The 24,443-nt window shown below is 48.0% G+C and overlaps 2 protein-coding genes across 7 annotated transcripts in view; one reads left to right on the top strand and one right to left on the bottom strand.

Moving 5' to 3' along the window:
• The window catches only part of DOCK1 (dedicator of cytokinesis 1), a 490,685-nt gene that overhangs the window by 219,338 nt on the left and 246,904 nt on the right, over positions 1–24,443 (top strand). The gene's annotated exons all lie outside the window — the stretch shown is intronic.
• The window catches only part of INSYN2A (inhibitory synaptic factor 2A), a 57,691-nt gene that overhangs the window by 22,950 nt on the left and 10,298 nt on the right, over positions 1–24,443 (bottom strand). For both annotated transcript variants that reach the window (XM_032882093.1, XM_032882094.1), the window contains exon 2: positions 15,149–16,340. In XM_032882093.1, the coding sequence (XP_032737984.1) occupies positions 15,149–16,335 (1,187 nt within the window). In that variant the 5' untranslated portion in view covers positions 16,336–16,340. The remainder of the gene's footprint in view (positions 1–15,148; positions 16,341–24,443) is intronic.

The following is a 24,443-nucleotide window of genomic DNA, read 5'->3' as shown; positions in this document are numbered from 1 at the left end:
CCATCCAAACACAACACTGCGGCCTCCTTTCTGGAGTGGCCTAGAATTCTCAAGGTTAACTCTGGGTGCAGTTCACCAGTTTCTCTACTACCCCAGGCTTCTGCAGTAATCTGCTCCCGTTTTTAGTTATCCTTTTCAAATGTATACTTTCGTTCGCTTCTATAAAAAGGAGAAGAATGGTGATGAATCTGGGGTTTGCAAGTCTTTGGTCATTCCTGTTGCAGAGCAACAACAAGAGGTGATGGAAAGTAGAATTAACAACAACGGCAACAAAGAAGTTAAGGCACATGGCAGAGCTTTCATAACAAAGATGCGGGGATGCGGAAGGAAGGATGGCTGCTGGTGTCAGCCTGAGCTCTGCCCTGGGGGGCAGTGGCTGAAGAGCAGGGGTGTTGCTACCAGACAGCATCTGCTTTCTTGAGATTGCATCACAGGGAGATCTGACAGCAAGGCCCAGGTGGTAGGAAAAGGTGCTGAGAAAGGTCACAGAAAGGTCACTGAAAGCTTTCTTCCTGGCCACATACCCAAGCTGCTCAGTGTCTCTGAGACCTTGAAGATGAGGCCCGAGAGGCAGGACAAACAACTCCGACCCCCTCCCAATGCCCCCTGCCCCCCAAATTAATTGTGTGGTTAAAAGGTCAGGAAAACAAAACAAAACAAAACCTCTCACTGTGCCTGTTATCGGAAGCAAAGTCCAACAAAGTCCTAAGCATCTCGGAGAAGAATGGTTGGCAAGTAGAAATGAATCCTATGGTATTTAGCCATAACTACAGCACCGGATTTTGGATTGACTCTCTCCATGCCGTTCCTCCTGCCATATCCCACAACCCAATTTTCTCCGTAAGATCTTAATTTCCCAGTTGAAAATTCCCTTCTTTCATTCCTGGGTGACTACAGATGGTTTTTGACTTCAGAAAAGCATTCTCTCAACTAACGTTACAAGTGCATTGGCATGCAGCGTGCTATGGGCCTGTCCCCTGGAGTCCTGCATTGGCACACCGTGCATGAGACCCTCGTGCTGCACTGCTGGTCTTTTCAATGGCAGGTGATTTTCAGCAAGTTCAGAATTTCTGTCGTGCAAACAGATGGTGTCTTAGGTGATGCTAAGCCCAGGGCATGGTCCTTTAATTGCGGTCTTCAAGACACGCGCATCACCTAGAGTATTGGATTGGTCACGTGGAGTTAACTCCAAGGTATGTATTAGGGCCTTAGCTAGAGATGGTGTTTGCTGTAGAAAAGAAAATGGCATGCTCTCTACCCTCAGTGATGATTTTATGCACTTGTTTAATTTATTCTTGTTTTTATCCTCCTTGTTCTTTTGGCTTTCTCACTGGGTGCCAAGAAGTGTTTTTTCTACCACATTTTAGCCCAGGTTTGTGCTCCAGCTGTCCCCTTCATGATAACTGAGCCATCACTTATGTCAGCATTTAAAGGGCTTTTTCATTTAATAGTCTCAAAGTGACTTTAATCAGAGGCATAAAGTGATACCACACCTATTTTTGGGAGAAACGAAACTTCAGAAAGTAGTCAAAGGCAGCTGTTTTCAGTGACCCCCTACTCTGTTTTAAGACCACCCCTAGCAGTGGTTTTGGCTTATTCCTAAGGCTGAGTTCTCACTAGGAATTTGCCAGTTTATACCCTGGAAGTGCAGTTACTTTGTATATTAGCTGTTCCACAGTGAAAGTGAATTTAGACTGTCCCTGTATATCCATGTAAAGTGAACTGTTATCTCTGTTTTGCATCTAAGCTACTAAATGCCAGAATTTGGGGGAACATCCAATTTAATTTAGTGTTAAAAGAACTTGAAGTTGATTTTTCAAACCCAACTCCCAAGGTCGTCCGTTGATGACAAAAAGGCAGCGCTGGCTTCAACGAGCAATGGTATGACCTGTTCCCTCTTCCCCAGAAGCTGAGAGGAGCCGTCTGTTAGCCAGTAGCCGGCTTGCTGCGTTAGGCTGAGCAGTCCTCTGCTCATCAGTGGCCTGGGACGCCCCACCAGCTAAGCATTTTGTGTCTTTTAGAAAGTGAGTGGTGTTTTAAAGAATGCAAAATCAATTGCCCCAGGTCTTTGTGGAACCCGTTTTCCCTTGCCTTCCGGGTGTCTGAGAGGGCTGACTGCTTGGAAGCCTTCCTGGGTTTCATAGGAGTGGCACGGTCAACTGTGCCCCAGATGCCTTCGGGCAGCTCCAAGTGCCACAATGTCTGCCATTCGGTATTGTCTTGGTACACATCATAGTTTCCTCTGTTTCCCCAGCCAACGACCTTCATGCCGGTCACAGGTGGGGTGGCCATAAAAGCTGTGGCTACATGCCATGATGAATGGAAGACAAGTAACAAAATTAATTGGGAAGGTAACTTGGATTCAGCAGATCTATGAGGGTTGGATTGATCTCAGATCTGGTGAAATTTAGTGGCTCTTAACCTGGTTTAAATAAAACTCAGGAAGACTCATATTCGTGCTTTCTGTTCAGTATCTTGAATATGGCATAATCACCAAATTATTTGTATTTTGAGAATTTTAGTTATTATATTATCCTGGTTTCTCTCTTCTTCTGCTCTTTTGCTTGTAGATACTAGTTCAGGCAATAAGGCCAATCCCATTATACTGATGGTTTCCTCTCTTCGTCTAGGGCTTCTTTTTGGAGAAAAGAGGTCTTGTTGACATTGAATTACATCAAACTCTTTTCCACACACACTCATGTGATCCTCCAGAATACGAATGTGTATGTTCCAAGCGTCCCTTGTGTAAAAAATAGAGTTGTCCCGGCTGACTCCCCTGAGGGAGGTCTATTTTTGGAGTTCCACGTTAGAATGGAGAAGCGATATTCTATTATTAAGCTGATGGTTAGATTATGTAGCCCTCTCTAGTTGAGTGGCAGTATAGCTAAAAAATCCCTGGAGCCTGGGAACCCCAACACCATTTTGGCTTGTTGGAAAGTGTTGTGGTCAAACAGATTACTAAGAAATGATGTTTCTATAGCACAGCACATAGGTTGGGGTAATTCTTTCTTCCCATTTGTCTCAACCTTAATTTCTTTCTTCCTCCCCCCTTCCTTCCTTCCCTCCTTTCTTCTCCTTTCCTCTCCTCTCCTTCTTTGTCTTTCTTTTCTTCCCTTCCTCCCTTTCTTCCTTCCTTCTTGCTGCTTTGAAATATCTTTTACTTTTTAAATAGGGGTATTTATTTAATACAAATATTGCCTTTCTGTACTTTCAACTGATGAAATGTTTTCTCCCTTAATCAAAATTACAGTAAGTATAAACACTTTTAAGTTAATAAATATGTATAAGTCGATCTCTTTATTTTTTCAAATTCAATTGACATATAATGTATTATTCGTTTCAGAGGTAGAGGTCAGTGATTCATGAGTTTCATATATCACACCCAGTGCTCATTCCATCATGTGCCCTCCTTAATGCCCATTACCCCATCTCCTACCCCTGCCCCTCGCGCAGCCCCCAGTTTGTTTCCTATGGTTAAGAGTCTCCTGTGGTTTGTCTTCCTGTCGATTTCGTCTTGTTTTGTTTTTGTTTTTTTTTTTCTTCTCCTGTGAGCCTCTGCCTTGTTTCTCAGATTCCACAGGGTCAAGTTCTCAACGTTGTTCACAGCCTGTTCCCCAGAGCTGGGAGTGGAGATGTTGATCCTTGAAGGACCAGCTCCCCATGCAAGCCCCGTGTCATCTTAGTAAACACATCCTAGTGACCGAATCCTGCTTATTTCTGCTTCATCTTCTGGTTGTGAGACCTTAATGGGTTTGGCCACAGATGTGCCCGGACAGCGAGCCGGCCTGCAGCCTGGTTGCATGGTCACAGCTCATGGAGCTCTTCCTGGGCGACAGCCTGGCACTGGGCCTGTTCCAGGGAGAAGTTGCTTGGGTGACTAAAACAGTCCCTGCCCGCAAGACACTGAGCATCTAGAGGACATATGTTTCCAATAGGAAGGAGCTGCTTCTTTGCTGACCTAGGAGAGATGTAGATCTATTTCTGGGGACAGTTTCTGCACTCATTCAAACACACGTCCTTGTTCTGGCCCAGATGCTCTGTTCCCTCATAGGCTGCTGGCAGGTTCCCAGCACCGTGCTGGTGGCTCTCTTGCAGCCGTTTTTTGGTGGATGTTGATGATGTGATGAGGTGTTTCTGTCCTACGTGACTGAGAGTATCTTGGTGGCCCCAGATTTATCTGCCCAGTCCTGGCTCTGAGTTCACAAGCACTTTCCGTGGAGCAGAGGGCTTGAGGTGTCCATCGTAAATAACCTGTTTCTTGAGTGACCCTTAGAAAGTGAGTACCGTGCCTCTCTTCTCTGCTTTCAGCCTTTCCACAGGATTTATCAGATGGAACGTACCATACATTTTAGTCATTATTTTGCTTTCAGTTTCTCCTCCCCCCTCCCCGATAATGTCAGTACCATGGGGGCAGAGATTTTTGTCTGTCTGTCCCTGATGAACGTTCAGGGCTCACGTTGGATAATGAATGAGAAAATGAAGGAATAAGGGAATGAATGAATGAAGAATCTGGATTAGTTCCTGCTGGGTTAACTGACCTCATACCCTGTGCTTCCAAAATGAAAATAGGACGGTCAGCTTTGTGATGTTTCCAGCTGGATCAGGTGAGAATATCTATCTCAAAAGTATTAACATTATCCCATCTTAAATTTCCCCAACAAGTGGAAAAGGTCAGTCATCTGCTTCCCACCCAGATATTAAAATAAATGGCTCAGCCCACTGCTCAGCGAGCCCCCTCCTCATCCCCGGGAAATGTCTTTTCTTTATCTTGGAAGCAGTCCTAGTGACTGAATTTCAGTGAGAAACAAACACCTGATTAATAATGAATGCGGGTGCTTTCTTTACATGGTGTTGACAAATTAAAGTTTACTGGCCAAGCAGCTTCCCCAGTGTGGTGACCCTGTAATTCTCAGGAGGCTGTGGCTTTTAGGGAAGCTTGCAACGCTTTTTCTCCTTCTAAAGCGAAACAGAATGGTGGCCAGTGGAGGCTCATGGCAGCCGGCATCACGCTTTAAGCACGCAGGAGACCCTGGGGGCCAGCTGGTGTCCCTTGCTCTTCCCTTGGCGCTCTGCCGCACCTCCTGTAATGCCTCCGTCCTCTCCCTAAGGCTCTGCTTCATCTCCCTGCTCACTTCCCTTTACATGGAGCCATGCATGACAAAGAACTAGGAATATATTATTATTATTACTATTATTATTATTGCATATTCATTACTATTACTGTCAGAAATACACGCAGACTTGGACAGAGACAGACACAGAGATAAACACTATTATTAGGGCAGGCCTTCTCTCTTTAGAGAGATTTCGTATTTCCATGATATAAAATCATCATAGGTAGAAACTGGGGAAGATAGTAATTACTATTTTGTGCGTGGACTGCCTGGTTATGTTACAGACAGGGCAAAGCCTTCTTATATTCCTAAGTTGCAAAACGGTAACAATGATGACAAACAAGTCCCTCGCCCCAAAGGGGACCAGTAGTAGTTTTTAATAAGGAAAACAACTTTTTAGGGCTGAACTGAGGCTGAGTTGATTAACTTGTTTTCCTGGAAGACAGATAAAGATAAAGCTTAGGCGATAATTCATTGAATATTGATGAAAATGAATTATGATGGCAGTGGCTACTGAGCTAGAATGAGAATAGGGAACTGGGTACGTTGTCCTAAAGCAGGACTCCTTCTGGCTTGCCGTGCTTCTGCCATGCTAGTTCTCTTCCACAGAGTCTGACTTCTAGAGGTTTTAATCTGAAAGCATTTGTGTGCATTTGCTGGTACTTCTGATCATAAATATCCACGGAGCCCTTCATGTTTGATGTACGGTTTCTTTTGATCTGTTTGTTTTTTTTTTAGAACAGTTAATTTTGAATCAGAACTTACTGTTTGTGAAGCGTCTGCATTGTTTTGAAAGTCTGACCTTGTGCTGCTTTGTTTTTTAAACAATCGCTTCAGAGCTCTTGCAGTTGAAGATAAAATCCTTAACTTTTGGTGTCATCATTTATAAAATTCTTGAGGTCCAATTATGAGACTTTGATCTGGGCAGATAGCCTAGTGCCATAACCAATGAGATATCGAGAGAAAAAACTGACTCCATTTTTGGTGCCCAGGACCTCGACTCTCATAAATGTCCTTTCAGATGTGACCCTTAGAATACATGCATGCTTGTTTTTGTTGCATTGAAAACTTTCCTCCAACTTGTGGTTCACATGAATTTAGCCATGCATTTGAGGAAAGCAGAGCCAGCGGGGCACCCGGCACCTGGCAGTCACTCATTGAGCCACTGATGTGACAGATGGCACCTCAAGGACTTGAAGAGTTCTCTCCAGGGATGTTGCCTATGGATAGATTTTGTGCTTGGCACTCAGGTCCCTGAACTTCAAGATCAATGGTTCTGATTTTTTTTTTTTTTTCTAAATTACCTTACAGAGGACATTCCTCTTACTGATTATGAATCCTTAAAAACATGCCTTAGTACTGGGATCCCTTTAAAAGGTGCTTTCTGCTTTCTCCAGAAAATAAGTTTGCAAAGATCTTACCAGCTCTGAACACAAGAACCCCTTAGTCCCTTCAAGTTAGAGGAAAAATCCAGATGCGCAGTAGCAATGAACATGCCTGCTTTTTAATTCTGTGTGGACACAGCAGGTTTGCCGTTCTTCTAGGGTGAGATGGTGGGCACTCGGGCCCAATAGAGATCTAGCTGGGAAGTCTGCCTTTGCCATTTCTCAGAGCCTTCTGACCTTGGGGATGTCACCACGCAGAGCCAGGCTTTACTTTTCTGGTGCAGAGAATTCCTACCTTCAGTGTTATTTTGAGCATTCTGTGAAACCGTGCAGAATGTTTGCCTATTGGAGGTGCTCAAAATAGATGGACATTGTGGGTGTTGTGCCCACTTCCGTGAACTCTTCCACAGATCCAGTGGCCAACAGAGCTCAAGCCGTTTTTGCAGAGCCTAGGAGAATTTGTATTGGATTTTTAAAAATATTTGAAAACGAGAACTTATATTTCATCTCTTAAAAAAAAAACCTTGAATTCTGGGATACAAATCCATAAATGTTCATGTCATGCCTTGAACTGCTCATTTTATCTGCAAATGCGGTGTCTGGATTGCCTAGGAAGTCTGTGGTGAGGCATTCATTCACCTACCAACTTAAAAGGCCAGGGAGGTATTTGAAATCTGTTTTGTCATTCTGCACAGGAAGATTATTTAAATTACATTTTCAAGTATGTGTGATACCCCCATGAAGCCCAAAGCAAGAATTTGGAATGTGTTTTATATTCTTACAAATGTATTTGCTTCATTTTTCACATTAAGCGTGGAAAAGATTATTTTTGAAGAACTTAAAAAAAAAGTGTTTATAAAGTTCTGTAAATCTATAAGCTGTACAAAAGACTCACTGTGGTCCTGTGCATTAAGTGAAGAGAATGATGGATGGTACGTGATCTGTGCTTCCATTGCAGAATCACAAAACAAAACTTACACTTGAGGGTTTAAACTTGAATATTTGATCCCAAGTATATAAAAGCCATTGGTTGCAACAGAAAAAGAAAACGGAAAGGTGTTTCTGAAATCTGTTCAAAGGATGGCAGCCGAAAAGGACAGAAGCCAGTTCAAGCCTGTGTTGCAGGTGAAGGGATAAGAAGTAAAGAGTCAGTAGACAAGAAAATACGGCGGCGGGATCCCTGGACGCATTTACTGAAGGCCGCCCGCAGACAGGGCTCTGCTGCTTTATTCTGTCTCTCTCTCTCTGTCAACTTTTATATAGCAGTGGCTGAAGTCATCATGTTGTGAGGCCTCTCTGGAGGAATTGTTCTGAGAGCAGAAGGGAACTGCGAGGTCCCCTGTCTCCTCTGGACTGTCCTCTTTTCTTAGGAGAACAGGTAGCTGGGAGAGGCCCGGCCAGGAGGAGCTGGGGAACGTGTGTCCTGACTCCGCAGCCCGCCTCGCCCACGATGCCAGATCTGCTTGGCCTGTGCGCGTCTCTGAATACGAACATGGAGCTAATGTCTCCCTTGGTAATCCCCCTGCCTTGTAGTCTTCGGAGCGAAACTGGCCTTTATCAGAAAGCAGGAAAATCTCATTTGAAAGGTTTAGGCCTGCCCCTTGCTTAACCTCCCCACACTGAGAACCTGGAAGGCTCCTTCTCAGCCAAAGTAACCTGGAAGGAGGGTTGCTGAGACCAAACACAGCCCTCGGCTGAGAGTCTTGTCCTCCCTATTTGAGAAACCCATGAGGCTGGTATGCTCCGTGCTCTCTTACAGAGTCAGAAGCTGAAGTTCAGAGAGGTTAATCACCTTGCCTAAGCGCAGCTAGGGGAGAGAGGGGCCGAGCAAAGTTGCCAGCTCAGGACTGGCTGACTGCGGAGCCCCGGTCGCTCCACTCGGCTGCGCTCCTGGATCTCACTCCCGGAAAATGGCACAACGAAGTGAGCAGGAGGCAGACCTCGGCCGGCTGTCTGGAATGTTTGGGTGACGACAAATGTGCAGAGACACCGAAACTGATTTATCAAGAAGATTAGGAAATGAAGTGCTGACATTTTCATCCTGTTCAGATAGGGAGCGCAGAGAGGTCCGGGAGTGCCTTGGCAGGGAACGAGGACCTTTTCGCTCCTGACCTCCGTGCTGGGTGCTGCTTTCCCTTTGCTGCTCACAGTGCCCTGCATTTCTCTGCTGCATCGTGCCAGACACCTGGGAAGTCAACATACGGCCTTCATCCCAGAGGATACCCACAAGCGCTGTGTGCAGAACCGCTAATGCAACCCACCTCCCCTCTCTAAAATGGGGCCGAGCCAGCTAAGCAGGTGGAAAACTTCCATCTCGGTCAGTGGGTGGGTTCTATCCAGAACAAGCCCAGCATCCCTCCAGAGCATGCTCTGTCACACTGAGACGGGCCTGCCTTACTGTGCCCAGCTTTTCCCTCGGCTCTAGCAGGGGGGCTCTGGGAAATTCCATCAGAAGCTCACACGGAGACCTTGGTGATTCCCGTGTTTGTGGCCTGGCTGCCGACACAGCAGGGCATGGATTTCCGTGGGGGTCTTTCTGCTCTGGGACTTCAACTGTCCCCTTACGCTTCCTCTGTAATTGTGTTGCAGTATTTATGCAGTGAGGGCATAGGTGACGAAGGAAACCTCGGAGAGATTTCTCCTTCCCTGACGGGTCCTTCTGAATGGTGTCCGATTCCGAGCCATCTGTCAATACAGGGCCATAGAAGATGAAGCACGGGTATCATTTCTGTCCGTGGGGCATCAGTATCTGGGTGAGAGCAAGTCATGGCACACAATTCTGTGCTGTGACGGCCTCTTCTTTGTGCTGGTGGGAAAGTGAGACCTTTCTCATGTTTTCAAGACATGCTGTCGCTGTCACATACGTATTATATGTACAAATTACATAGCTGTGGATAACACACGTGGAGTTTACAGGCAGAAGGCCAAAATTTGTATGGGCTGAGGATGAACAGTCAGGCGGAGGCTTGAGAAAACTGATCATCAGTGACCTGGGGACGCTTCAGAGGGGGACCTGAGCTCCTGTGGCTTGTAGCCCCTCCTTGCCTGGCACAGGGCTCAACACACAGGAGACTCTTGTTAGAGGCCTTCTGAACAGGCACATGAGTGGTCCGTCTGTCTGGCGGCCACGCACCCAGGATGGTCCCGCACCCATCCTCTGACCTGGGTTTCGGTTGAGCAAATGTGGTCCCATTCACAAGACCATGTGGCACAAGTCAGCACACTCTGCCTGTGGCCCAGATCTGGCTCCTTGGCTGTTCCTGTGCACAATTTCGCGGGAACAGAGGAGAGCCATTCTCCTCTGTGCACATACTGTCTATGGCTCCTTTCTTGATACAGCGGCAGAGCTGAATTGTTGGAACAGAGATGGTGTGGCCTTCAAATCCAAAAATATTTACTATCTGGCCTTTTACAGATAAAGTGTGCCAACATCTATCAGGTCGAAAGGTGACGCTGAAGTCTTCAAATAACCGTAGATCCCGAAAGCCTGATTTTCCCCCCCCAGATGTGAGTGTCTGCACATAGCTTCACCCACTGCGCGCCCAGCCCCCTTGCTTTAGTGATTAAAAGGAAAGCAAAGCTGGGCCAACAACACAGGACTCCTCGCTGGGTTTGCATGGACTTGTTGCTGCCCTCAGCTCTTTAGTCCTACCTCTTTTGTCTTCAAAGCCACTGTGAGCACTGCCCTCAAAGGGCCCCTGATCGAGGGGGGATTCCCTTGTCTTATTTTTCTTTGCTAGTCCCATGTGCCCTGGACCTCACATCAACGGAGAAATACTCTTTCTTGGTGAGGTTGAACTGGCTGGACGGGACCCCAGGATCCGTAGCAGGGAGGAGCGGGAGACCGGGTCACCAGGTTCACAGCCCTGCCTGCAAGCTCCTGGGGTCCTTGAGCTGGTTCGCTGTTGAGGCTTTGCAGCTTTTAACTGATGGTCTCACATTTGCTCTCACTCAGTACAGCTGCAAAGCCTCTGGCTTCCAGATTTCATCTCTGCCCATCCATCACATTTGACAGCCCGGAATGGCCCGGGTCCTGCTCTCTCCCTGCCTCTCCCAGCAGCCACGCCGGTAGGTAACACCCCTCTGACACGGGGAGAGATGTGACCAGCCAAAGAGGCTACTTGACTCTGGGCAACAGCAGATCCTGCCGTCATGCACGATAGCTCACCTAAAGCTGCTTGTGTAGTTTTCGGGTCTTCTCTGCATTGCCGAGTCTCATTAGGCTGTCACTGACCCCCAAACGCATGAAGACACTCAGCATGTTGGACTGCAGTCCTAGAAGTAAATAACCATCTCCCCATGCAGCGCCCGTCGCAGTGGCTGGCGAGTGCACACTGGGAGCACTTCGAACCTGCAGTCAGTGCATCGGAGGATCTCCTGCCCGGCCACCCCGGCTGCTCTGGGGATTACAGCTGTTACACGAAGCAATGGGGTTTTTAAATTCATTTCCCTGTTAGCCTGGTTCTCAGCCTTCAACGACTACATTGGTGGCCTATTGAGGCAGCCTGTGTGACCCTGAACTTCCCGGAAAGAGACAAGCATAATACTGAGAGCTCTGAAATAAGCAGGATAATTCCTGGTGTTCATACCAGCAGTGACCAAATGCTGCCCTCCCTGCATAAAGCGAGCAATGTTTGTGAACTGCCTGAACGTTTTACAACGGACTGAAAGGCATGATTTTGAATACTTTTTGCACAGCTACCTCCTTTATGGAATGCATCCTCTGAAATGCTCATACTAGGACATGGCCTTTCCTCGGTGCCCGCTGTGTGCTGCTTTCTGCTACTAGTTTTGCAGACATTGTCTTTAAGCTTTTGGTAGCCTTGTCTGGTATGAGATGAAATTGGGGCTCTCTGAGATCCAGTAACTTCCTTACACTGAAAACACTCTGCCGAGGCTTTTTGGAAATCGATATAAGCAAGTGAGATGAATGAATCTCATGAAAAATAACTGGGAAGCTCCTGCACGGGGTTAGGGTTGGTGACCCAGGAATTCCCATGCACAGAGGAACGACTTCAGCAGGCTCGTCTGACAGACTCGATATGCAGTTTATACAAACTCACTAGTGAAGGGAAGTCCCACAAAAAAGTTGATACATTCAGTGTAGTTCAAGAAATGTAAGTTGGCCCATGGAGCCTCGCCAAGTTCAAGGAGTATTGCCTTCCCTGGCTCTGTCCTCCCGTCCTACACCATAGCAAGCCCATGGCCTCACTGTGTGACGTGGGTGCAGAGGCAGCATCTGTCACTGGGATTTGAAGTCGTGAGCTCCACAGTGCACCTAAGATGCCTGTCCCCACCAGGACCTCCCCAGCGCAGGTGACTTCTTGACAGAGCAGGATCTCTGTGCTTAATGGAGGGTGGAAGGTGAGGCCAGAAGTTTTATCCAGCGCCTGCACGTTCTCTACTGTTGCTATCTTTTTAAACTCTAGAATATTTTCCAAGGAAAGCTCTACTGATCTTTTTTAACTTGGTCATGAAATTCTTTGTCATGTTACATAACAACTGTATAATAATCTGTGAAAGTAGAGTGGGTTTTCCTGTTCTTTTACTGTGAGATGCAAAGAGAACACCTTATTCCCTGGCTCAGATAAGGTACATGAAGTAAGCCTTCTTCTAGAGTGACCCTCCTGGGTCATGCCCATCAGGGGCACGGTCTGGTGCTCGGAGGAGCAGAATGGTAAAGTTTCAGGGTTTTGTGAGCTGGTTGAAAGTGGCTACGGTAGCAATATTTACACCATGGAAATCAGCAAATGCTATTCACCCCAATCCTCCCTTGATAAAGAGGTACCAGCACACCTGTCTTTCACCCTCTGCTCTGTGATGGCGTCAGACACCCAGGAGAAGGATGGAGAAGGAGCTTACCCCTTCTGTGCGCACCTGCGAGGCTGCTGTCCCCTCACATTCTGACATAGACAAGAGTGGTGGAAATAGGAGTTTTGGCAAAATTAATGGCCTCAGGCATTGGCAAGAGGGGCCACCTTCAGGGTGGCCTTGGGGTTTGAAACCGCTTGACTCACTGTGATCTGAGTCCAGAGGGCTCAGAGACAGGTGGGAAGGAAGGCTCTGGAACGGCTGTGGAATATGGACCTGCTTTCTGCCGCGAGCTTGTACTGCGCAGACGGCAGCTGAGCTAGGGATTGATTTTAAAGTCACCCCATGCCTTGATCTGTGCTGCTCAGTCCTCACACAGATAGTAGCCAGGCACTGTGCCCCGTTTTGGGAAGACCAGGCTGAAGGCCTGCTTATGAGGATGGCAATGCTCGGTGTTCTGTGCAGTAACCAGTCATCACGTATGGCTCTCAGGCACCTGAGATGTTGGCTGTATGGCTGAAGAACTGAAATTACAATTGTAATTCATCTGAATTTGAATTTCAGTAGCCATTTGTGGCTGGTGGGTACTGCATTGCACCGAGTAGCTCAAGGATTGTAGGAAGAACTGATGGCAGCCCGTGTGCTGGGAGTGTGGAGGGTACGTTCATCACACTGGACTCAGATGTGGGCTGCTAAGTGTTCCCCAAACCCCAGCGTCTTTGACCAATCCCACTAATTAATACTCATGCCACCACAGATCTTAACCCATTCAGATGCACCTGGCACTGCATTGGAAGGTCACCCCACATCATCATCTCCCTCCATCTGCACGCTGAGTGATGATCCCCACTTAGAGATGAAGCAATGGGGCACAGAGGGGTGTAGTCCTTGTCCCGTGTCCTCAGAGTCAGAATTCCCACCTAAAGGTGTCTCAGAAAGTGCAGAAGCAGTGTGTCACCTGGCAGGGCTGCAGAGAACCTAGAGGCTCCCATTGAAAACAGATCTCTACACTCGTTCGAATAGTGTAAGGAGCCTACAGCTCACCGTGGTTCTCCTTTCCTGGGTGTTGGCGGGTGTTCAGCCTCGGCAGGGTTTTCGTTGGCATCTGCCCGGTAAGCACACACAGTTCTCTCGCAAATGCATTTGGCTTTATCCCATTTGGTCACTTTTTTCCCCAGCAAGTAATGTTGATACTTTCCTATGTTGCTGTCTGATTTCAGTCACTATGAGCTGTATTGAAGTCAGCAATCAGGTCCCTGTTTGGGCTTCGAATTCTGTGTGATGTCATCTCCTGATCTGCCAATCCTTTGTACACCCTCCTGAGTATGTTGCTTTGGGATGTGTACATATTCAAGTCTAATAAATGACTGAAATGGGATGAAAATGGAAATGTACACCCAAGACTGAAAGAGGCCTTTCGAAAACATTCTGTAATGATAGGTTACCACTCATTGGCCCGCAGCTGAATACCATCGAGTGGAAACTGTGCTCTGTCCAGGGGGCTGGAGGCATTGGGGATCATCTCCCTTGTAGATGGGCCACCTGCATTGTGCTGGAGAAACAGAAACCAGGTCCAGAGCCTGCACCAGGCACCTTGCCTCTGGAGCCACAGCCCAAGTAAGCCTCACCTGCTGCCTTGGGCAGTAAAAACTGTCTCCTCTCCCTTGTTTGCAATACACAAACACCATATAACTGAACCACAAAAGTCCTCTTGAGAAAACTTCTGGTTCCTGGTGATTTGCTGCCCTGACGATGCATTTCTTGGCTTCTATTCACACTGGCTGCTAGCTCACTTAACAAGGGGTAGGGCCCCCAGGACAGGGAACTAACCCCATGAGGCAGCAGGGCCCTCCCTGCTGGAGGCCCATCCCACCTCTGGATCAGGGGCGGCAGGGAATCCAGACAGTGTCAAGGAGAAATGGGAAACAGAAAACCTGGCAGTCGAGACGAGGGCCAGTCAGCTGTGGGCACTGTTTTGAGAAGCTTGGAACTAGAACAGTGCTGGCACTTTGGTTTCAGCAAAGCACGCTGCCAGGCCCCCATGAGCCTTCCTAGCTGAGGGACTCAAGGCTAGCATCCCTCCGTTAGGTCATTTGCTTTTAAATTTGCCACTGCACAATTTCGAGTTCAAAAGATGGGAAACAAAGTTTAGCGCTCTGTTATCAAGGCTGGATGGTTCTGGCTGCCGACTGGGTATGATTCCTTCTGTAGCCCAGCTGCACACATGAGACACTCAGGAGGAAAGGCATGTCTCCTAATCACACACGGAGAGGCCTTGCCTGAGGGCAGGCATTCTTCTAGGAGCTCCACAGCGGGACCCAGAAACATATCCTCTATTGTCTGAAGCCTTGTACAGTCCTGAATATCAATGTTATTCTAATGATTGAATAAAACCAAGTCAGCATCTGCTTTGCACAATGTCATTTCAGTTCTTTCTTTTTTCTTCCCTAATACGACTCCTAAGAGGCGAGTAGTTTCTTAGATATTTTGGGCTGGCGCACCTGTTACACTTCCTCCCTAGCATGAACTTTTCGTCCTAGGACATACAGAGTTAAGAGCCGTCAATTCATGCATTCAAAACAGAGGTATAGGGTTTGAATTCCGGGCCAGACAGAGGAATACTAAGCATCACGTGAGTCTTTAGGGCGAGCATGCAGTGACGCCCAGCCCTCATAAAGCAACCCGGGACCCCTTTGAACTTGGCCTGCCCTCAGACTGTCACCTGCTCCCAGAAATGCTGGCACTAGTCTCAAGAGGGATCTGGGGCATTACAGGCTACAGAGGGACCCTGGGGGTGGTGAGCCCGCACAGCTTCATGAGAAACGTGGGCATACATACCCTTCCCGATGGGCCTCTCCTTTCTCCAGCTCCTGAATGACCCCCAGGAGCACTTTGATGGTTTCCTGGCTGGAGCTGATCAGGTCCTCCATCACTTGCAGCTGTGCTTTCAGATCGACAACTTCTGTGCGGGGCACGATCTGTCGGCATTCCTCGCCCACCGCGGCGGCCGAGGGCCAAGGCTGGCTCTCCTCCCCCGGCGGGGCTCGAGTCTGCGGGGGCTGCTCGCTACATTCGGGGGACAGGCACTGCATCGGGGGCGAGCAGGCCGCCGCGGGGCCCTGGGGGCCCTGGAGCCCGTTGAGACGCGGGGCTCTCCTCCGCTCCGGGTCGGCTGCCGGGCAGAGGGGCCGTTCGCTCGTGGCGGCAGAGTTTGACAAGGCAGCCTCGGGGGCCTTCGCGCTGGGGGCAGGTGCGTAAACGGTGGCCACCTCGGTTTTAAACACGGTCCCGTGGGCCGACAGAGCAGCTGCCTCGGGGTCTGGTGTTGCCCCGTCGTGCTTTGCTCTCCCGTGCAGCTGGTAATCGGGCTCCTGGGAGGGAGGCCGGGCGGAGTTCTGGAGTGGCTCATCTGGGCAGCTGTGCACATCAGGGTTTCTGCACGGCTCTGCACAGTTGGCCCCGGCAGGCTGGTCCAGGGCGTTCATGTGTTCGTCGGAGTGGAAAACCAAGGCTGCCGTCTTGTGTACCCGGCCGGCACCCCACGGCCGGGCCTCCTCCCCCAGTCCTTCCTCACGCTTCTCCTTCGTGTCCGATGCAAACCCATTGTTTTGATTCTTAAAAGCATCTGCAGCGGGAATGCTTTTGAGGTTCCCTTTTTTGCGGTCCAGCGGGAAGGTCTGGTAACACTTCTTTAGGTCCGGCGAGGTCTGCACGCCTGTGCTCTTGGTGACGTTGGGGATGGACCTCCGGGCGGGCACAGTCATGTATTTGCGGTAGGCCGCCCTGTAGGACACGGGCTTGGCCTCGCGCTTCTCGCCCGGCTGTCCCGCCGAGAGCTGCGGGTCCCTCTGCTCGTTCTGCGCCTCACAGATGTCCTTAAACCGCACCTGGAGGGCTTTATTCCGTTTCTTGATCTGCCGGTTGGGGTCCAGCGCGTACTTCATCTCCAGGGCCAGGCAGGCGGCAGGCTCCACGTCACTCTCCGATGTCGTGAGTACACATTTGCCGCTTTCTTTACTGACCATGATTCCTGCGTTCAGAAACACCAACACAGGCGTCAGTGCAATAGAAACACACACATGAACACACGGGCAGCACCGACTGAGCGAACACTATTACTGCCTGCTTCCTAATTATTTTTAAACAGGTGAGGTTGGCCTTTATGTTAAGGAAAATCAGACAGGCGGAGAATTGCTGGCAGGCATAGCTTGAAATGCTTCTCTGATATTAAAGCCTACTTGCTTTTCCATGTGGGATACACTCGTTTCTTTTGATAGTGATGCATATTTCCCCATTAGACAAACCTGTTCCACTATCTTCATCAAGCAGCCCAGCGACGCTGCCTCTTCCGCTTTGCAGATTATCATTTCACATACACTTCCCCACTTCACAGGCAGATGGTTTTCCAAATGCATCTTACTTGGTTTGGGTTTTTACTAGTTTTTGGGTGACGTGATTAATCTATTATTGGAATCCAAGAGAATTGCTGTTTTCTTATTGGAGACTCTAGGTCCTGATCAGATAAATGTGGAGAGCCCTTCATGAAGGACTGACATAAATGTATTTGTCTTAGCCATTATGGATGTCATGGGACAGCGGGGCCTCCTGCTCCATGGGACGACCTGAAGGGATTAATCTTGTGATGTGGCTTACTTCTATTGGGTTAACGCTAGCCCTAGAAAGAACATGGGTTTCCCTGCATCTATAACTCTTTTCTTTGCGTTCTATGGAGAGTGGTATTTGAAAATACTTAAAAAAAAAAAAATTATTCATTCTAGAATCAAGTTTTGTGTTTTGATCACAACCTCTATGAAAACAATGGTGGTGGTTTGAGTATTTAAATCCTGAAAGGAAATAAAATCACAAGGCTTTATGTTAATCATGCAAATTCATCTTGGGCTGAATTATTAAATGCATCTAAAAAGGTGCAGGTGGCCAATGATCCCTCTGGGGAATACCAGTGGGGTAAATGCCTTTACTTTATCAGGCAGATTCACAGCTGCTCATTGCACGTGGAAGAATTTTCTTGCGAGCTGAACGTAAAGGAAGAAAATAGAGTTATGTTGCTTGTGAGTTAGCGTTTGAGAAGAAAATAGTCCGGTGGGAGGGGCTGGGGTGTGCAGGAGCCTGGCGTTGGAGCCCGTGTCCAGAGGCAAGGTCACAGCCATAAGCTGCTCCAACAGAACAGGCCCAGGCTGCACCGCCCAGTCCCTTCGGGTTGTCCTGGGAGGAGCCGTGGGCCCAGCACAGAAACCCCCAGGAGCGCTTCTCCAGAAATGCCACAAGGAACTGGGTGGCTGGTGGCGGCCGCTCCAGAAGGCAGTGAGCATGTAGGCCATCGGGAGCGTCGCTGCTATGTGAAGGCTGTGCCTACCACCTTCAGAGCCATACCGCCCATCTGAAGGAGTGAAGTGGGGTTCAGAGAGGTGATGTTACCTATTAACATCATACAGCAAGTAAGACGTACAGGCAGGAGCAGCATCCTGCTGTCCCCGATCCCAGAGTTCCTGCTGTTTCAGTGTCCGCTGTCTAACAGACAGGCAGGGCACGTCCCCATGGCCTTAGTTCTTACTGCGTTAGAATTGCAGGCCAGTGGGCATGGTGGTCCGATGAAGGAAAAAAGTGGGGAGAAGCCCCAAGCCCCCATGTGAGAGTGCGTTCTAGAACTTCCTCTCTGTGCATTCTGGGGACTCCATGAGCCTGGTCTCTCATCACGGGCCAGCATGGCGCTGGCACTTTGCAGGTCCCCACCTAAGCTCTTGAACAAAAGACTTAGAGAAGATGGAATTATTTCATCACTTATGCCCAGACAGTGAACTGGCAATTCTGCTGGAGGGCCGCAGAAATCAGCTCTGTGGAATTTGGTTTAGGTCAGAGAGCCTGGGCTTCTCAGACTTGGCACTTCTGGCATTTTAGGCTGGCTGACCGTTTGCCCTCCTGTGCGTGTAGAAATGTTTAGCAGCTTCCCAGCTTCTACCCATTAGACCTAAGGAGCGCCCTCCCAGTGTGCCAGCTAGAAATGTCTCTAGACATTGCCAGATGGCCGTGGGGGGTGGGAGGGGCACAGCCATCCCTGGGGAAGAACCACCACACTAGACCTTTCATCTTGGGTGGCTGGAGTGTGTCCCTGAAAGGGAAGGCCTGGGAGAGCAGAGAGAACGCCTGGGAGCAGATGGCACTGTCCGGGCACCTGGGGACATGCATGGGTGGTCTGGAAGGTGGCTGCTTTGAAGGGCTCATCTGGAGACACCCCAGCTCTGTGCTGAGCCAAGAGGGAGCCACGTCCTCATGCCACTGTTGCCTCTGTGTGTCCTCTGACAAAAGAATTACCCGAAATGGTCGCTCTTGTAGGTAGTCTGGAGAAGACAGAGAATAAGTCTTCTTTGGCTTTTAGAGCTTTACTGGGTGCTGAGGATAGCTGCAGGCCTTTGTAAGTTGGAAGCGGGAATACTGGGCAGTTTTGGAGAGACTGGAGAAGGAAACAAATAGACCAGAGCCATATCATCTCCTGGCTCCGTGCTGGGAGGACGAAATTCTGGAGAGTGGGTGGGATACAGCATCCCTGCTAAGGACGGATAGTACACATCTTTTACAGATATTTATCCCAACAGGTTAAAATGATGCACACAAAAGGACCTGGTGTGGGGTGGATCTGGGGGCCATGGGGGTATAATGAGAGAATTAAATCCTAACCTTCCTCTCTCGAAGTCATTCTTGAACTGCCTTTGTTGTCCAGCTGTGCCAGACTATATTGTGCCATCATTCTGCAGAAGACCTTCCTACCAGGAAAAATTTGAAAGGGAGAGCATTTTTACAAAAAGCAATTTACTAGTAATTTTTCAGCCTTTTCCCTGCCACTCCTGAAAAATGTGTGTCTGAATAAGTTTGTCCTACCATGCTATTCATCATTGCGATTTGCCAGGAACTGCACTGAAATAATTTTCTTACATCAGTCTGCTGGTTTGGAAAGATATTCTGAATCTTGGACCCAACCATCAAACTAATAAAACAAATCAAAAAAATTAATTGCCAGTGGCAAAATAATAATAATAATAATAAAGCAATTCTAAGCTCTTCTCTGTTTTACAGGGAGTTGCTAAGTATATAAAAATCATTTTCTTATTAGTAGAAATGATGGTGATACTTAGAGGAATTTTTTTCTCAGGGTGGTTTGCTGGTGTATTTGTTTTTCAAGTAGTAGAAATGGAATTGTCCTCATCCCACGGATAAGATGGTTGTCAGACGGTCCTCGTAGTTTGTTTACTTGGACTTCAGATGGAGATCGGTGCTCCTTTGATGGCTGGGTGGCATTTTCTAAAGCTTTAGAGTGGCATTTTCCTGGACATTAAGAACTACTGTGATGTTATGGGGCTATACCTGTCCAGCATGTTCATTTGCTGTTTATTGGGGTGGGGAGGTGCTATTCTTCCCTCATCCCTTCACACATTCATTCAGCAAATGAGTGTGCGTACGCCACCGCGTGATGTCGGCGTGCAGTCCGTACGTACTTCTTTTCCTCCCCAAATGCCAGCATTTTTGGCGCAGCACTTGGATTTCCTCCTTGACCCTCAGGATAGCCTCACGGGGAGATGCTCTCACCACCCTCAAGCTGCAGAATGAGAAATTGAGGCTGCAGATTTTTTTTTTTTTTAATTTGTTGGGAGTCACGCAGCTGGAGGAGGACCACTGCCTGCATCCCTCTACAACCCAGGCACTGACCCCTGCCCTGCCCAAGGAAACCTGTAGCCGAACGCAGTGCCCTTCATTGAACTTCACAAAGCATCCAATGGCTGGGAATCATCTGAGCAATTTCCTTGGCCTGTTTCTCTTGAGGTGTCTGGGTCCAGGTTGTGCACAGCCCCTCCAGGTTGGTCCCAGGAACACACCTGGCCTTGGGCACAGATGCGGTGAGGTCTGTCGGGAGTGCTGGACCCCTCAGGAAGCCACAGTAGCATTTTCAATGATGGCTTGCCTTGGCCCTGTCACCTCCGAGGACCATGGGCTCTGGTTCTTGGAGTTAATCTCTTGGCTCTGAAGCAGCAGGAGTTCATAAAGTTTATTTTTCGTGTGAGAATTGTGTTTTGGAATTCATCGGACTGTGCTGTCTTGAGGTGACTCTGGCGAGTCATGGTGGAGCCCATCTGGCTCAGGGAGAGCTGGTGTCGAGGAGCTGTTCAGAATGCAAATTCTTAATTACCCTCCAATTAAAGGGCATAATCAAATGTGAGTTGTAAGTATATAAACCCTGTATTTTTAGATTAGTGATGGAGAGTCCTCTCTGCATGTTGCTTTAAATTAATAGCTTATATAAAAATGTTCTTTCCAGCTTAAAGGAGTGAAAAGCAGCAGCTACTAAAAGCCCAACAATAGGTAAATGGTTAAGTAAATAATGGCGTACATCCACTCAGTGTGGCCATTAAAGTGATAATTATAAAGATTATTTAGGATCGTAGAAAAACACTTATGAACTCATGTTAAGTGAAAGAAAGTGTTCTCCCAAATTGTACTGGAAGAAAATGAACCAACATGGTCATCATTGTGGTATTAAGATCGTGCGTTTTGGGAGATCCATATTCCCTTCTGTTTTCCGGTTTTGGTTGGGGGAGCTGCGCTGTTACTGTTTGCCAATTAAAAAAAAAAAAAAGCAGGGCAATGTCAGGCCACTCCTTAAGCAGGATGACAGGATCGGGCCGCTCGAAAGTATAAGCACTCGGATCAAAAGAAGAAAAACCCAGAAATGATTAGATTTGGGTACATGCTGTCTCCCAGAGGTCATCTTTTATTGTTTTGAGGATGCTTTGAATAAAGAAAGAAAATGAATTTCAGAGCATTGATGGTGTTTGCGTGTGTGGTACGTATGTAGACGGTGTCTGCGTGTACATGTGTGTACATACGTGTGAACGGACTGCCTAGGAGAAGGGGTGTTCCGCTGAAGATATGTCAGTACATGAGCGAACTTGCGGCTGGGAGATCTGTGTTAATTAGATGGAAAATGGATTTGGCGTATCCTCTGCATTTAGTTTCTGAACTAAACTGGGATCCCCAGAGCTGACAGGAGACTCTCCACTGGATGAGCTCTGTTCCTAAACTGTGAGGTTTCTGGTTTGGCCCCTGTGAGGTGATGATACCGGGCACGGGGCAGCCGACTTGACCGTGAGGGCTGGTGAGTGCACTGGTCTCACCAAGACGCCCTGGTGTCCCATCCTTCTGGGCAGAGAGCAAAAGAGCTGGCCAAGCAATCCGATCAGTCTCGAAGGGGACTGTGTGATACTATTGGTTTTTCTAGTGGCTTTCCCGCTGTTGAGACACCTTGGAGTCACAGATGCTGGCTGGAATTCAAGATTAATTGGGTCAGCATTTTATTCCATATGCTGAGGGAATGCCTGAGCATTAGGCTGGTCAGGACGGGGGAGGGGGGACTGAGAACCTACCCTTCTTTTAACGCTTAACTTCCCGGAGGGAAGGGAAGGGAAGGGAAGGGAAGACGGTATTTCAGCCGTTAACTGAACTCAGCTGTGTTGTTAAATAGTTAACTCTAGTCCTATTTTATAGGCACTGATTGATTCTTCCAAAGTGGAAGTCCTCCCTTCCTCGGGGCACAGCTAACTGCTATAGATTTTGGACTGGGTCTTAGTTAGATTCATTATCCCGTTTAATTTCCTTTAATACACTGAAATCATATTTTTCCAGACGTTTGTTCACTTCTTCAAAGGTCACTGATTCAAGAGGGCTGGAGTGGGGTCACAAAGTGAAAACACACATCCCTCTGAGACGGGGCACCGAGGAAGGAGGCTGTTGTGCAAGGAAACGGTGATGTCGCAGCCCGGTCCCTTGTGCAAGATTGCAGACAGGCCTCCATCATTAAGAATGGATGGGCATCCGGTCAGAAGGAGGGCAAAAGGGCACTTGCGGAGTTTCGATGCAGTCTTGAGGCCGAAGGAAAACCACCCTAGACAGGAGGTCCGGTCCCCCGTTCACACATACCCACGATTGCAGAAAACACACTGTCACCGACAGAAAACCTGTCGCCGATGACTCCAGCCACACAGCGTAAATCACTTGTCCCACACTCACACTGGCCTCTCTCCGATGAGTGGGAAACCATCTAACGAGGGGCTGTGAACCATCCATGCTGTACATGGATGCTTGGGGTATGGCACTGAGGGTTAGAGAAACCAGAAAACGACCTCTTCCACAAACCAGACCTCCTCCTTCGTTTTTGCACTATTAGTTCCTCGGTCTTCGGCTTATTCTGATAGTAACCTTTGCTCATCCTTTGTCCAAATGGAATCTAAATGAGTAAAAATGAATTAGCAGAATTTTATGATGTTGGCAAAAACCAACTGGGAAAAATGCCTCCGCCGAGTGCGATGTTACATCAGTGTAGGAAGTGACTTTTATTTGCGGCAGTTAGCTCTGCTAACTAACAATGTCCATGGAGAGTCCAGAAAAACTGGTTCCAACAACCCATCAAAATCCTATGTAAGATTAGTAAAAGGAACTAATTTCCCTGCTCCTCTCTTCTCCCCAGGAGGCAGGACAGCTCAGAAAGATGTTCAATGTAAGAGTTCTCATTTGAATGTAGCTCATAGATGGGTAGAGATTACTGTAGCCGAATGTCCCTCCTGCTCTATTGCCTGGATGGTTCTAGGTAATTAAGCAACAATCAGCTGGTAGTTTGGAGCCCAGTGCTAGGAAACTGGAGTTGATAGGATGTGGAAGAGGTGGCCTCCCTTTCTTAGAATTTATGGGAATCTTGAGTGAAAACATGCACATTGCAAAATGAACTTTGGGATTGTTTTGTTTTACTGATTGTAACGTATCCATATGTTTTTTACTAAACAGCATGTTTTCACTCATGATATATCCTTGAGCTAAATTTAAAACGTTGATTTTTCCAAAAAAATAACTATGTCAAAAAAGTATGTGTTTTCCCTGTTGTTTCTTGAAGTCGAATCTCAGGGTACCCAGGGCAGGATTTCAGCGTGGAATCAACCAGTTGCTACAGTTGCAGTGACTTCGAGTTGAAGATGCAATCTGTCTTTCTGGCAAGACTATGTGAGCGCCCACCCATTACAGTCAGAACAGACCACCCCCCGCCTTGATTTGTCACTATAGTGCGTCTCCTGTGTTTCCTTGGTCTAGCCAAACCATAGAGTTTGCAAGGTCTTGAGTTTACTACAGAGGTAGCTAAGCCAAGAAAGATGGGGAGAAATGAAGATTTCTTATAATCAGCTTCTATTTATAAGTAGATAGCAAAACATAGAAAAATTGCCACCCCAGGAGTCTAGGTACAGAATCCTAACAAGAGGCCTTGGGCCATGACCTACAACCCTGAGATGGACCATACTCAACCCAGAAACATAGCTACTAATGCTCCCGTTGGCCATGCATGGAGCAAGGGCACCCAGTGTTACATGCAGGACTGAACTTGGCTTGCAGTGGGGTCCAAAGACCCATGCCCCAATTTAGGATGGTGGAGAGTCCCTTGCTTTCTATTGTGAGGGCTCCCTAGTGGGTGCTGGCAGTGCTCTGTCTGATTCATTCTCTAGTTTAACTCGTCAAAGCCAGTCTTCTGTAGGTCTTACTGATTTTTTTTTTCCTTGCTATTGATTTACCTCTTGGCTTCTTCCTTTCTGTTCCCACTGCTCCTACCCTGACCTTGGCATTCTTACATTCCCCATCCTCCAGGTCCTGCTCATCCAGGCTTCAGTTCCTGCTCTGTCTCTAGAACATTCCATGGCCTGTCCCTGCTTTGAGTCTTCAGTTCCCATGGTCCATGTTCTAGGACTGTGGCCCTAGCTTCCTCTCTCCGGTTGGCCTCTGTGATCGTCCAGTTCTACTCCTATCTTCTCTGTCTGATCCAGTCCTCCTGCTGCCTTCACTGACATGAAGAAGAGCACGTGCGTGTCTGGGGTGACCTGGGACCATATCAGGTGCTGGGGAAAGACATGCATCTCTGAATGGCACAGCCTGCGATGCCTACCTGGGGGACTCAGAAGAGCAGGCCTAATGCATAAGTCAGTCTTCTTTGATGTGCATCGGTTCTCTCCATACACAAATGTAAGTGATTGTAGATGAGGTCCCTTGATGCACCTCCTTTCTCCTGAACTGGGTCAGCTTTGAAACTTGC

Source organism: Lontra canadensis, unplaced genomic scaffold (assembly GCF_010015895.1).
Source record: "Lontra canadensis isolate GAN:19392208 unplaced genomic scaffold, GSC_riverotter_1.0 scaffold79, whole genome shotgun sequence".
In the NCBI taxonomy this organism is placed as follows: domain Eukaryota; kingdom Metazoa; phylum Chordata; class Mammalia; order Carnivora; family Mustelidae; genus Lontra; species Lontra canadensis.
This window is presented reverse-complemented; position numbering and strand designations above follow the sequence as displayed.